At 39.6% G+C, this 14,014-nt stretch overlaps 1 protein-coding gene across 2 annotated transcripts; it reads left to right on the top strand.

The window, feature by feature from the left end:
• The first annotated feature begins 675 nt into the window (after window positions 1–675).
• Window positions 676–14,008, top strand: LOC107097815 (PWWP domain-containing protein MUM1-like). Of its 2 annotated transcripts, none has more exons than XM_015395118.1 (14): window positions 676–864; window positions 1,289–1,334; window positions 1,440–1,720; window positions 5,126–5,375; window positions 5,624–5,743; window positions 5,864–5,934; window positions 6,407–6,489; window positions 6,635–6,695; window positions 6,772–6,847; window positions 10,917–10,967; window positions 11,087–11,325; window positions 12,947–13,168; window positions 13,262–13,350; window positions 13,443–14,008. In XM_015395118.1, the coding sequence occupies exons 2-14, from the start codon at window positions 1,322–1,324 to the stop codon at window positions 13,555–13,557; spliced, it is 1,671 nt and encodes a 556-aa protein (XP_015250604.1). In that variant the 5' UTR covers window positions 676–864; window positions 1,289–1,321; the 3' UTR covers window positions 13,558–14,008. The 2 variants fall into 2 exon arrangements, with proteins under 2 accessions (XP_015250604.1, XP_015250603.1); XM_015395117.1 differs by having other exon boundaries at window positions 677–864; window positions 5,603–5,743.
• Window positions 14,009–14,014: the final 6 nt, after the last annotated feature.

Here is a 14,014-nt window from a genome sequence, read left to right as displayed (position 1 = left end):
TTTATGATTCTATTTAATACTGATTTTAGTACCTTATATAATCCTCTTCCTTGCTTATCTACGTTCCATCTCTTTTGCCATTTTTCAATTTTTTTACTCTTATAAGTGATTCAACTTTCCCTTTCCCAAAAGGAATTGTAATTGCTATTGTTCCCTCTAAAGCCCTTTTTACTAATATATCTGCTTTTTCATTGTCTTTTACACCTTCATGTGCTGGAGCCCAACATAACCAAATATCAACGCCATCCCTAGATAATCTAAATAGACTGTGCTGGATTTTTAATATTAAATCTTTTCTATAATTTCCTTCTCCCTGAATGCTTTCTAAAGCTGCTCTGGAATCTGTACAGACCACCATCCTGTCTGGTCTAACCTCCTCTACCCATTGTAAGCTTAGTATAACTGCCACCATTTCTGCTGGGTTTCTGAACTTCAGTTTGCTTCTTTATTTTATGTCTTTGATTACTGGACAAACTGATTAATCCAGGTGTGTCTGATCTCGGTAACCATGACAACATTAGCCAGACACACCTGGATTAATCAGTTTATCCAGTAATGAAAGACAGGAAGCAAAGAAGCTGGCTGAAATCATGGAAGTGATGGAGTTTGGCGTATAGTCCATTTCCCCTCCAGAACACTAGGTGGCGTTAGACTCATTCCTCCAGAGCGCTTCATAGCCAGAGAATGATGCCTCCAAAACAGGAATTTGTGTGTATGACGGTTTGCTTTCATTTTTTCCGTGCACTACTAGGCTAGTTTTATAAACGTTTCTTTCCCTAACCGTAATAACTGGTGGAGCAGGAAATATGAGCAGGTACCGTGACGCCTGATGGTCCTGGGTTTCTAAAAAATCTACAACTTGAGGTGAGTTCACTTTTTTCTTGCTAAATTCATCCATTTGGGCAATTAACTTGTCATTTGATTCATTCCACTTTGTGTACGTTGTTTTTAAGTTGAAATTAATTCACTTTAGCCGACATTGTTCCTGTAAATACGTTAATTTTCGAATGACTGAAAAATAAACAAGCCCGCGTGCGTTTATTTAGTTGTTTATATTTAGACGCCAATGTACCTTGATTATTGTTAAATAACCTCAACTGTAAACATCAACAGATGAATACTTTGTTGGCAGAGTAAGGCAACATATTTAGAACCAGCTGGTTAGTAATTTCCTCCTGCATTTATAAAGCTGTCTGACAGGTAAATGAAACTTATCATCATAAATGTGGCTTCTGTACTCATGTTCATCTAAGGTTAATCAGTTTTTTTTCATCCAATGAACTCAAAGGACATCCTTTCAATGACAGGACCACACTGAGCCATGAGAACCAGAGGTAACAATCCATCAACTGCAGCTTCTGAAGCTTTCTGTGGTTATTTTGTAGTTAAAACTTCTTTTAAATGTTGTCACATGATCCTATCCTTGCATTGTCTTTCAGGCAGGCCAAAAAATGAATCTAAAGAGATGGACGTCTGCACTAAGATCCCGTCTCCATCTGCAGAAGTGTCCATTTTCGATCACCTCCCCTCTCTCAATTTGTCCACTCTTAAATCTGTACCAAATACACCTAAGAGAGGCAGGGGAGCAAGGAGACAGATACAAGGAGGCAGCTTGACTTCAACACCTGTCCGTAACTCCTCCACATCCAGCACATTACCCTCCTCTACTGAAGCTGATGAAGAGAAGCTGGAGTTCACTGAACACATTACTCAAGCAAAGGTGAGGGGTGAACCTTGTTTTTTACAGACTGGTGCTTTCTCTTCAAATAAGCGTACTGTATACATTGGAAAAATGATGTAGAAATAAGTAAAGATTTCTTAAATTAACTGTATTTGCCCTTAATTTGAGGAATGGAAATGAGATTGTTTGCCAATGGACTGAGTATTTTCACTCTTAAAATAAGATAATAAGATAATATGCACTTGAAGTAAGACAATGCAAGTGTGTTTTATTGTTTTAAGTGTCAATTGTCTTGAACTGATACCATGCATGTTAATGTTATGCATTTTATGTTCTTTAAGAAATTCCATAACGGTCCATGGTGATATGAATTTTTAAGTTTATAGTATTTTTTTTAGTGGCATTTATTGCAATAAAGATAAAAGTCTTTACAGGTGTTTTGGTAAAGGAAAATATAACTGACTGCACATTTCTTTTTGTAACTATGCAAACACAGACTCCACACCAATCAAATACCAAAAAGCCATCAACAAATAAACTACTTCAGGACACCGGTACATTGATTAGTAACATTTAATCCCCAAACATTCTAATTTTTTAAAGGTATTTATGTATATTGCTTGAAATAAGGTGGAAAAAAAGCAATCCCAACAGATCATTTTTTCTTTTCTTTTTTTTATTCTTAACCAAATTAAAAATTAAAAAAATCAAAGCTAGTTTCTTTCAGGATTACTGACACTTCACCTGTAAGCATTGATGTAAACAGGTGTAGTTCATGTGGAAAAAGAGAACCAATCATCGTGCAACAAAAGGAAGAAATTGAGCCACAAATTCAAATGAAACAAAAGCTGGCAAACGCTTCTTAAACGTCTTAACCAGATCATAAAAACAGGAAATATTTTATGAATGTGAAAAGGTAATTGTTCATCCTTATCCCTGATATCTTAAATCCTCTCCTTTTTTCTTTTTACCTGTTTCTTTGCTGGCTGATTTAGTTAATACATTTTATGCACAGAATGACCATCAGCTAAGGTGTTGAGGGGATCCATTTTAGTGGCCTTGGGATCATGTCTCTGCTATTTGCAGATGATGTAGTTCTATTGGCTTTATCAGGGCGTGATCTACAGCTCTCAGTGGAGAGGTACGCAGCCGAGTGTGAAGCATCCAGGATGAGGATCAGTGCCTCCAAATCCAAGACTATGTGGTCTTGAGCCAGAAAAGGGTAGAGTGCCTTTTCAGGGTTGGGGAGGATGTACTGCCCCTAGTGGATGAAGTGTCTTGGGGTGTTGTTCGTGAATGAAGGGAAGATGGAGCGGGAGATCCACAGGTGAATTGTTGCGGCGTCTGCAGTGAAGGGGGCACCTCACCGGTGCATTGTGGTGAAGAAAAAGCTGAGCCAAAAGGCAAAGCTCTTGATTTACAGTGTCAATCTATGTTCCTACCTTCATCTATGGTCATGAGCTTTGGGTCATGACCGAAAGAATGAGATCCTGGATACAAGTGGCCGAAATGAGCTCTCTCCATAGTGTGTCTGCTCTCTCCCTTAGAGTTAGGGTGAGGAGCTCAGTCACCTGGTGAGGAGCCGGTGCTCCTCCACGTCAAACGGAGACTGTTCTGGTGTGGCTCGGGTATCTGGCTAGGAAGCCTCCCTGGTGATATGTTCCAGGCACATCCCACCGGGAGGAGACCCACAGGGAGGCCCAGGACATGCTGGAGGGGCTGTGTTTCTTGGCTGGCCTGGGAAACCCATGGGATTTCCCTGGAGGAGCTGGCTAGAGAGAGGGACGTCTGGGCCTCCCTACTAAAGCTGCTACCCCTGTGACCCAACCCAGGATAAGTGGATGAGGAAGGATGAAAAAAGTTAAAGGTATAGTGGAGGATTTCTGTAAATTTTTGAAAAGACCCATCCTCACCACTTGAAAAATGCTCATGGACAACCCTGTACCCGCTTCTGAGAAGGAACGCGTATTAAACCCGTGCAAGAGCATGCACAAGCCCAATTCTCCTCGTGCATGTTCTGTTTGAAAGTTGCTGCTTGTATCACTCATACAAGCTTACTTTCCAAAAGAAGATTTGCAATTTTCCACTGTCAGACTCACCACCAGTAAGTAATAATGGGGATGAGCAAGTAGGACGGTCTTAAGTCAACATTAGAACAGAATGATTGACAATTAGGAGGACCACTTATTTTGATGATCCACGTGGAAAAAGAACATCCTCCATTATACTTTTTAAGGACAAAATTTGTCTTTTAGAGATTTGATAAAACATGTGGCAATTATTAGAGGAAACTACTTTATTGACATTAGAGCAACCAAACCCTGATTATAATTAATGAGCAACACTTTTCGACTGGTGTTTCAACATTTATCGTTGAGCTCCAATTCTCTGAGATGCCTTTGCCCATCACCCTAATGTGCAGGTCCTTGCACAGAAAGTATTTCTCAATCAAGCAAGACTCTGAGAGCTGAGCCCTTTTGTATACTTAAAATCCCAAACTAAACCTGAAGTTTCCTTTATAGGCTTCTAACCCTGCTCTATGGTGCATCCTACCAGCAGTTTTTTTTTTTTTTTTTTTTCTAGCTGGTAAGATGAAAACTGAACTTGGAAATTTTGCTGTATTTGTTTCATTTTGAGGTTTTAACATTTATCCGTTATGTATTCCACTGGATTTGGAAAGATTTGAAGCCTTTTTTAATTTAGTCATTATTAGTCTGTGTTTTAAAATTTTAGTTACTGTAATGTATTTTTTAAGGGATTCCCCACAGATGACAAGCTGTTCTAAATTAAAATTTAGGATGCTAAAGAAGTTTGAAATTTCAACTCCAAATCTTTTTTATTTCTTTCTCTTTTGCAAACCGATATTTGACATTAGAGCTAAACAAAAAGCTAAACTGTGTTCTTTAGTTTCAACCAATGTTGCAATTTTATTTAGATTTTCCTTTGTACTACCCACAAGTATGTAGATATTTAACTCCAGGTTTGCATTCTTTTCATGACCTAGAAAGCTTTCTTGTCTCCGGTTCATTGTCAGAGTACTTTACTGTTTATTGAGCGGAAAAATTCTTGCATGCATGGATATCCATGCTAGCTGCAACTCTCCCATTCTGTATGGTAGAAAACCAGCTTTAAATGTAGTACAGCCACGTAAAGGGCTAATGCGAGAAGGTTGGTGTCTCACTCTTTTTAAATGTAATTTGACCAAAATGATTGCGATCTTTTAAAATTGCATTTTGTTCAGTTGCAAATATAATTTCATTACCTTTGATCCTAATATAAATGATTACTCATGGCAGGAAGGAACGAAACAAATACTTTGTGGTTCTTGGTCATCCTTATATAAATATAGGCTAAAATTGGCATTAGCAAATCAAAACTTAAAAAAACAGGGGATTAAAAGTTAAACACTTTGTTCAAATGTAATCCTCTTTTGTGTATTTGCAGACTGCAGAGGCAGAATCGCCATGGCCCAAGCCAAGATGTCGAAAAAGGACCTACCCTGTTTCTAAGCCAAAACAAGGTAGACGAACACAAGCTCCAGAGCAAACTAAGGCAAACGGGACTGTGACCAAGCCTCGGCGTGGTAGGAAGCCAAAAAATAAGACTGGAGATGTGAAGGAAAAATACAGTATTCAGCCATCCAAACGCCTAAAGACTAAGCTTGAGCCTCAGAAGCCTGATGCACCTGAGCAAGGTAAAGTCTTGTTTGTCTCAATATGATTGAAAGAAATATCAGTTGACAATAAGTGATTTTTGCATAGCACTTTTGTCTGCTTCAGATTTAAATTGCAGTTTACTATGAAGTGCTTTTTATATAATTATTTTTAGAGGCATGCTGCAATGTTGCTTACCTGTAAATTTTCGGGATACCACAATCCCCTCTAACTCCTTTATCTCATTTGCTCTCTATTCCCAAAAAAGATGAGTCTTTGTTGTCTTCAGATCTGTCAATCGAACTGAGTCACTATGAGGAACAGCTTCCCTCTCTGTCCATGCAAGAAGATGAGAGCGAGGATGAGGAGGAGGAAGAACTGCCAAGCTTCTTGATGCAGAAAGTCAATAGTGAGGAAAAAACTACAGTAACTTTTTAAAAGAACAGAATCTGGTGTCATTTTATACCTTTTATTTATCTTGTATATTTATCTTATATCTTTTATTTATTTTATATCCGTTGTCTTTCAGAACCTCCCTCTATCACAGAAGGAGCGTTTGTTTGGGGCAAATGTAGAAATTACCCTTACTGGCCTGCATTGGTAAGGGATACTATATGCAACACTTTATCTTAGCATCTATTTAATAAGACTATTTTCTAAATTGTTATCTCACAATGGTTTACTGTGGTTTGGGATAAATTCTACTGACAGATCCGGTGTGATGGAGTCTGGAATAATTACACCCCAGTCTGGTGGCGCTTAGGGTCACTGACCCATGCTGCTTTAACTTTAACTTTATTTTGTCTGCCGTTTTCAGATGTAGCCTAAATATTTCTACATCAGATTATTTCCCAGTGCCTCTATTCACTGGGAATTGTATTAGACCCTTCTGCAGCAATCCCTCATTTAGTTTCTCTTCTCTTTAATGTGGATATTGTGTTTTGAATTTACGAAACTTTTTATTGATTTATTTTTTCTTACTTTGGTATACTTTTTACTAATAACTGACCAGAAATAAACCTGTCTGATGCTTCAATGTGACATTTATTAAAGTGTGATGTTTTCTGTGCAGGTAAAAAATGTGAACCGAAAACAGAAGAAAGCAAGTGTTATGTTTGTTGACCAAGCCTTCACAGGGATTCAGAATAAGAAAGGGTAAGAACAAAATAAATCTGCTTCTCTGTTCTCTATTGGAGCTTTTTGCCAAATAACTTTTTCTTATAATCATACACATCACGATCAGTTGAACATTGATAACATTACAGACTTTATCTTTCAACCACCGTTTCTGTTGTTGAAGGTTCACATTGCCTCTGAAATCTTTGATACCCTTTGACTGTGAAGAAGCAGATGAGCTGATGGTAAGAGGTCTCTGCACTGCTTGTTTGATTCATGAAGACTGTTTTCCTGACAATGATGGTTTGTTTCCTTTCCCAGCAAAAAGCCAAAGAGTTGTATGAGGCTGCAATTACGTGGTCCTTGGAATTTATAGAAGACTACAGAATCCGTATTGGTTAGTAGGAATAATAGTGCTATTATTCTGTACCCTTTGACTCAAGTATTAGCTTAGTTCTCAGTTTGTTGGTTCAAAGTCTGAAATCGGGTCCAAAACATGGAGGAGACTGTTTAATTCTGTGACAGTGCGGTGTTACCAGTGGCCTTCAGGTTTGCTAAACCTCTAGGTATAAATATAGTGTCCGTAGTGGCTAAAAGTTTGAGTGTTGCTTTTACATGCTTGAATTAATCTAATATTCAAATTCTTCAGATCAAAAACAAAAATGAAGCATATAAGGAAAAAGATTATAAGTATAAAATTATAAATTGAAATGAAGAGAAAAAAAACAAGCAGCATGCCAAAATAAATCTTTGGGTTTCTTAACGTAATCCCTTGTTCTTTGATAACGGACTGAGGTGTTTCCCTGGCCTGACCAGCTATAAACGCTCCCATAACATCGCATCTGTCAGTGACAGACAGTTTGAGCCGTGCCCGTGGCTCCACCCATCAACCATTATCGCAGCCAACCTACCAGCCTCAACTCATTCTAGTTGGGTTTCTTTCCGTGCCCATGCAAGAGGGGATGTGTTGGTAAAACCCCTCACTCTATTATCAAAGAACCAGGGATTACGTTAACGTTCTTTTTCTAACTTAGCTCGGTGTTTCACTATAGGAGATTTGTCCCACTCCGGATTGCATGATTACCCTGAAGCCATGCATGATTGGAATCCCAATCCAGGCCTCAGGTGGACCTTGAGGCCCCTACTCCTAGTTTGTGCACTAGCGATTGCTAAGCCACATCCAGCCTGTCAAACCTCATAAATGTGTACACTGTAGTCTAACTGGCTGCAGTACAGATGTCCTTAACTGACACACCAAGGAACAAAGCCCATAAGGTGACTATAATCCTGGTAGAATGGGCACTCATACCTTTTGGGGGTTAGGTGAGCCTGCACACCTATATGCCAGGGTAATAGTCTCCACAATCTAGTGTGATAATCTTTGGTGGGAGATAGTTTTGCCCTTTTGAGCAGTAGCCCAGGACACAAACAGATGGCCAGCTCTTCTAAAACAGGCTGTCCTGCCCACATAAGCTCTTAAAGCTCCTGTTGGACATAAGCAGTCAAGCTTCTGCTGAAGTGAAGGGGGATGGATGGAATGCCAGCAATTCCACCATTAAACACCTGTATGATGACTCCAACACCTTTGGCACAAAAGCAGGGTTGGGTCTCAAGCACACCTTGGACAGCCCTGGTGCCCGCTGTAAACAGGCCGGGCTGACTGAAAGAATATGCAACTCACTTAAAATCTTAGCTGGTGTAAATGACGGGCAAAACTGGACCACACTAAACTGGTACTAGTTCATCAGTAGGACTTGGCGCGGTTCAGTTCTGGCTCGGTTCTAAGACAACAAAGAGCGCATGAGCAGACCAGGTCTTCTCATTACAGTTAGCCTCCGTAATAACGAAATTTCAGACATTCATAAAAAATACAAGCTTCCCTAACTTGCCACACGATTTCCAGTGAGGATTCTGCTTAGCAGTTTGATGAACCACAGCATCCGTTGTCGTTTCCTGCGTCTGTAAGCCCTGATTAAACTATCAATTTTTGTATCCAATTCTTAAATGCCGACTCTGTCAAGTAAGTTCACCAAAAGGCTGCCTTTTTCGCCAGACTCTCCGCAAACCACGAAATATCAGAATGATAACAAAAACATAACTTCCTGAATTTTACAGGCGCTGTCGTGTTGGTTTGCTCGTTTCCCCCTAGAGACCAGTAGTATCGTAGATGTGTGTGTAGATGGTGTGTAAATGGTCATAAGGTACCCATCTCGGCATGGTTAACAGATCCAAGCTCGGTCCAGACTCGGAACAGTTCGGTTTTCAGAAGGTAGTGTAAGTGGGATAAAAAGTTAAAAGCCTCTAACTCCTGTCTTCTGAGGGTACTTGTCTCTCTTTTTCTTTTCCAAGGAGGGGGTCAAATAGACCTTTTGTCAGGTCGTAAGTTGCTTCCATAATCTCAGCCTTCTGGGAGTCAGCAGGCCTGACAGGTTTAACCATAGGCCTCTTTCCCCTGAGAAAGCCAGACCCATAACACGACCACAACCTTCAAAATGTTTGCTGGGGGCCGGAACAGGCATTATCAAAATGTGCCTGAAACTGCTGGCTAAGGATAGTTTTAAATACAGTAAGATTTTTCTTCACACCAGCATTAATGACACCCAGTCACTCCCATCGGTGGTCATTAAATTTAGTGTTGCCTTGGTGTGCAAGCCAAAACGATGTCGGACTCTGTAACCATCTACCAGATTTAGTCCATGAGGCAGACACCCTGTCTACTTTTAAGGGTAGGCTTAAAACTTTCCATTTTGATGAAGCGTATAGTTGGAGTGGCTCAGATTATCCTGAGCTATCTCAATAGTTATGCTGCTATAGGCTTAGACTGCTGGAAGACATAAAGACCCCTTCTTCATCATTCTGTTTCATTCTATCTCTATTCGCCAACTCTGCAATATTTGTTTGTTCAATCTCTAACCTTATGCTCTCTGCTTTTTCTCATAGTAGCTTCATCTGTTCTGTTCCTGTTTGGCTGCAACACCATCCTGCAGATAAATATCAGCTGGGCTGCTGCCATTAACACCTTTGTTTATAGATGTTGGAGCTTGGCCTGTTTTTCAGTGTAGTCCTGTTTCTGGCTGTGACTAACTGTATGTGCTCTTTGGGAGCTGGCTTGGAGCTTGTCTGCCTGGATGTGTGTTTCCTGGATGGGGTGGCCTGTGGAGCTGGTTGACAGTTGCCTTTTGTATCTCTTTCTGTATGTCTGCTCCTGTCTCCTTGAACCCCAGGTGGCCTCGGCAGATGGCCGCCCACAACGAGCCTGGTTTTCCTGGAGGTTTCTTACTGTTGAAAGGGAGTTTTTCTTCTCCACTGTCGCTACAAGCATGCTTGGTGTGAAGAATTACCTTCAAGTCGATGTAGCTGGTTTTCGTTAGATAGAAAACTTTAAATCAGTTTTACTGTGTGATCTGGTTTAATTTTCTCTCTAACGTGCCTTGAGATGACTTGTATTGTGAATTGGCGCTACATAAATGAACTGAATTGAATAATGGATGGTAGGGGGAGCCACGTGCATGGATCAACCTGTCTGTCAAAGACAGAGGTGATGTCATTGGAGCTTCCGTAGTTGGACATGCCAAGGCGATTCCCATAGTGAAGCACCAAGCGAAGTTTGAAAAAGAACTTTACTATAGAGAAATACCCTAAGAACCTAATGTTCGCTTAAAGAAAATGTGGGTTTTGTCATTTTTCTGTCTGTAGATTTAGCAGTACTACAGGATCCAGTCTTTCTAAGAGCTGTGGATGCTGCAGCGAAAGCCTCATCTCCCATGTTACATAAGGCTGAAAAGTTATTATTACCTACCGTAGAAGTAGGCAGCTGCTTTTTCTCTTACGTATTGCTAAGTAAAGATGGAAAGGGTTTTTAAATGAAGAGGGCAGCAGTTTAGTCAGTAAAACTGGGTGGAATCTACAAGGGTACCTTGATTATTTATTTTGGGCTTAAATGTGGTGTCTGTAAACACTTTTTTTTTTTTTTTTTTTTTTTTTTACGACGAAATGGATTTTAGTACCAGAAATTGTTATATGTATTGTAAAAGAATGATCAATGGACAAGGCTAACAGTAACTAGAAGGTTCCATAATTGCTATTCAATGTTGAGTTTACAAGAGAGATGAAAGTTTAATGTTTTCATGTCCAACAATTTGTTTAAGGCATTGAAGGTATATCCTAAGGTTAATTGTACCAAATGCAGCTCATAAATAAAGGACCATTAGGATACAGAGTGAACAGCCTCTGCTAAAGTTACGGGGTTATTTGTCCCTCTCAGCAGGGCAGGAATCAGGCAAAATTATTCACAGGTCAACCTTAAGGTTATTTATAGCTGTTTTCTCCAAAACTTTGGAGATGGGGATGTATGGAAATATGAAGCAATATACACGTTTTGTCTTTATTTGACACATAACTCAAATGTGGTTTCTTCTTTAAATTTGTAGCAACTGCTAATTGCTTTTTCTTCTCTGTGTTTCAAGCATGCGGTTCATTTGCAGGCTCTTTCATTGAGTACTGTAATCATGACATGAGTAAGTTGTTTTTGTTTAGTTTTTTTTTGTCAGTATATCAGACACTAAAGCCTCAATAAACATGTACACTTGTATGAACTTGGTATTTCTAAATTATTATTTGTCTCCCTCTGCTCTAGGCTACCCAGTTCGACGGAAGTATCCACAGGCAGCGTTGGATAGACTAATGATCACCAGTGATGTAATCATGGAGGAACCATGTGGAGATCACAAGGAGGATGGTGTTGGTAAGGAGCAAGAAGCCTCCACATGCTCAAAGAGACTGCTGCCAGACCGAACGCATGCTGCCCATAACCGAGCTAATGAGAAGCTAGTCCATTTCATCGTCAAGAAGCGCATGGTGGAGAAACATCTTCTGGTAGGGTTCTTCCTGTTGCTTCTTATGTAGCGGGGTTTTTTTTTGTATCCTGTTATATCAGATAGGGGTCCAAGCAAGAAGTAGGTGAGCCGTTTACTCTTACAGGGTTATATAGAAGTTGGTGTTGTTGTTGTGTTTTTTTTTTGTTTTTTTTTAATGTTCTTTTTTTAAAGGTCCTATACTATTAACTTTCAAGTAAGATGGTTTGTCATGAGATTTGTGAATTCACAAACTCTCAAAAATGCATCTTACCAGTAGAGGGCAGAAGCATTCATCTCAATACTGAAATGTTTCGGACCAATGAAATGCAGTGACATGTATGATGTCACACATCCACCAGAGGCAGAAGACTGAAGCAAAACAAACTGTTTCATCTGTAATACCCACTATTTCTTTTTTTTAAAACGAGCCAAAGGATGGGATTTTTCCTTTGTGGATGGGAGGTTGCTTGCACGTTTCACCTGATCAGATCTGGTTAGACTTTAATTTACCTGTTAACTCTGCTAGTTGTGAAACAAAACAAGCTGCCACTGCTCCTGTAACTCGCTAAAAACTTGACATGGGAGGCAGATATCCAATCGGCTTGAAGAATTCTACTGAACGTAGAAATTTGAATTCTAAATGGTATCTGGCTTTTGCTAGGTTACCTTTATAAGCCTTCTAAAATCAACTTTAGGCATGTATATGACAAAATAAGGCACTGCGGTGCCTGCAGAGGATTATTTCAAATTAAATACTTTCTTCCAACCCAGGAAAAAAAAGTAGCCTTTAATGTGATACTGCCTCTCCCAGTGTGGGTGCCGCCCATTTAATGATGACACATAGCCGCTGGTGATTAGCCCCCTAACAAAGTTTATAACCTCTGTGTTAAAAAAGCATTTTGTGTCAGGTTTGAGCAGAAGTGACCACCCTGTGCCTCTCATCACTGTTCACTGATTGGAGAAGGTGGGGGTTTGTTTATCATACAGGTGCCCCTCCCTGTACTGGAGGTGTTTATGATTTTGTCCCTAGAGTGGGCGGGTGAGGACGGCTCTATTTAGGATTACTGAGATGAGCATAAATCAAGCAAAAAAGGCCACTTTGGGCATGAATTTGGTACAGAAATAGCTCTATTTCACAATTAAAAACACAAAAAAAGTTCATTTTTGCATGATATAGGCCCTTCAAAACTCCTCATCATACTACTCCTATGTTTCTAAAGTAAAGATCTGTATAGTAGAAGAAACAAAACATGAAAGGAAGCCCACAGCATCCCATTTTCCTATAAATCAAGGTAGATATTATAGATCAGCATAATACAAATCATATGTGTATTAACTGATTTCATCATCAACTAAAAACCATTTGAACTGAAAATAACTATTCTGTTGAAAAAGTGATATGTTATACGTTTAATTTAGATACAAATGTTTGTTTTAAGCAGCAGTAGGAATAAGTGTTGGTTCTCATACATTAAAACAATTGAACATTGTTGAATTGCCATATATTAGAGTGGGAAACATCATTTTATAGATCATAACATTTTAAAAATGGATTTTGCTAGTATATTTCAAATGAAACTTGAACTGGAATGAACAAGCTCAACCATTTTTCTAAATCTACCCTGTTAATCCGCTTGCAGGCTGTGATCCAGGGGCAGCAGCAGTCTCGCTGGCTTCAAACTTTTTTAAGTTCCAAACAGAGAAGAGTGGTGAACGTTTACTTAGAAGACGATCAGCAGTTGGACCAGGTCTACTGGTACCTAAATGAGCTCTATGCAGAAGCTGTGGCCAAATCCCCATGCCTGGCTAAGGTGAAATCAATGGAGCGTGTCCCTTTTGTTCTAGATGTTCTCTTACCTGAGGTAAGAAAAGACTGATACATTTTATTGATTACATTTTTATATTCCAGACTCTTTGTTTTTTGTTTCCACTTATACGTTTGCCTTTTTATGTAGGCCATCATCTATGCTATTGCTGGGGTGGACAATGTTTCTGTGAAAAAGGCGGAAGAAAAGTACCTGAGAGGGCGGTGTATTAGTAACAGGTAGGTTTTTAAGTATTAAAAAATCATACAAGGAATCATTTCTCAGCCCTGTGTTCAAACTGATGAACGTCCTTTTCTTTTCTTTTTTCCAGAGAAAGACAAGAGTTTGACTTAATGATTGAGCGACAGATGAGGAGAAAGTCGCTGCGCCAGAATACAGCACTTGAACTATTTTCTGACTCTATTGGATCAAAGACTGGGGAATAGAACAATCACTTTTTTTTTATTCTGTTAATTTCTTTACAGTAATGTAGCCACAACATCATACCCTGCAAAATAGTATAACCACATCATCACAGCTGGTCTTTAATCAGCATTACCATTTAAAGCATTTATGTTTAAGTTGAAAAAGGGAGATGCATTTACCTTCCTAATTGAACTCTTCTGACTACTATTAAAGCCAAATGGTTTAGAGTTTTGAGAAAAGTACTTGTTTTTCCTAATTGTGCTTATGCAAAAAAGAATAATCATGTAAATACTTGCTGGACAATAATTCCTGTCACTTTGAAGATTTCTGTCCAGGGAGTTGCTCGCTCGTCGTCTCCCGCTTTATCTGGAACCGGGTCGCGGGGGCAGCAGACTAAGCAGAGATTCCCAGACTTCCCTCTCCGCAGACACCTCCTCCAGCTCTGTTGGGGGAAGCCCTAGGCGCTCCCAGGCCAGC

The sequence above is a fragment of the Cyprinodon variegatus genome, unplaced genomic scaffold (genome assembly GCF_000732505.1).
Source record: "Cyprinodon variegatus isolate N-32 unplaced genomic scaffold, C_variegatus-1.0 Scaffold726, whole genome shotgun sequence".
In the NCBI taxonomy this organism is placed as follows: Eukaryota; Metazoa; Chordata; class Actinopteri; order Cyprinodontiformes; family Cyprinodontidae; genus Cyprinodon; species Cyprinodon variegatus.
Note: the sequence above shows the minus strand (reverse complement) of the source record. Positions and strands in the feature narration are given on the sequence as shown.

Excerpts from the sequence above, each read along its gene's own strand:
- LOC107097815 (XM_015395117.1), top strand. Across the intron at positions 6,696-6,771 it reads AAGAAGCAGATGAGCTGATG|CAAAAAGCCAAAGAGTTGTA; the intron begins GTAAGAGGTCTC and ends TTCCTTTCCCAG. Across the intron at positions 13,169-13,261 it reads TAGATGTTCTCTTACCTGAG|GCCATCATCTATGCTATTGC; the intron begins GTAAGAAAAGAC and ends CTTTTTATGTAG.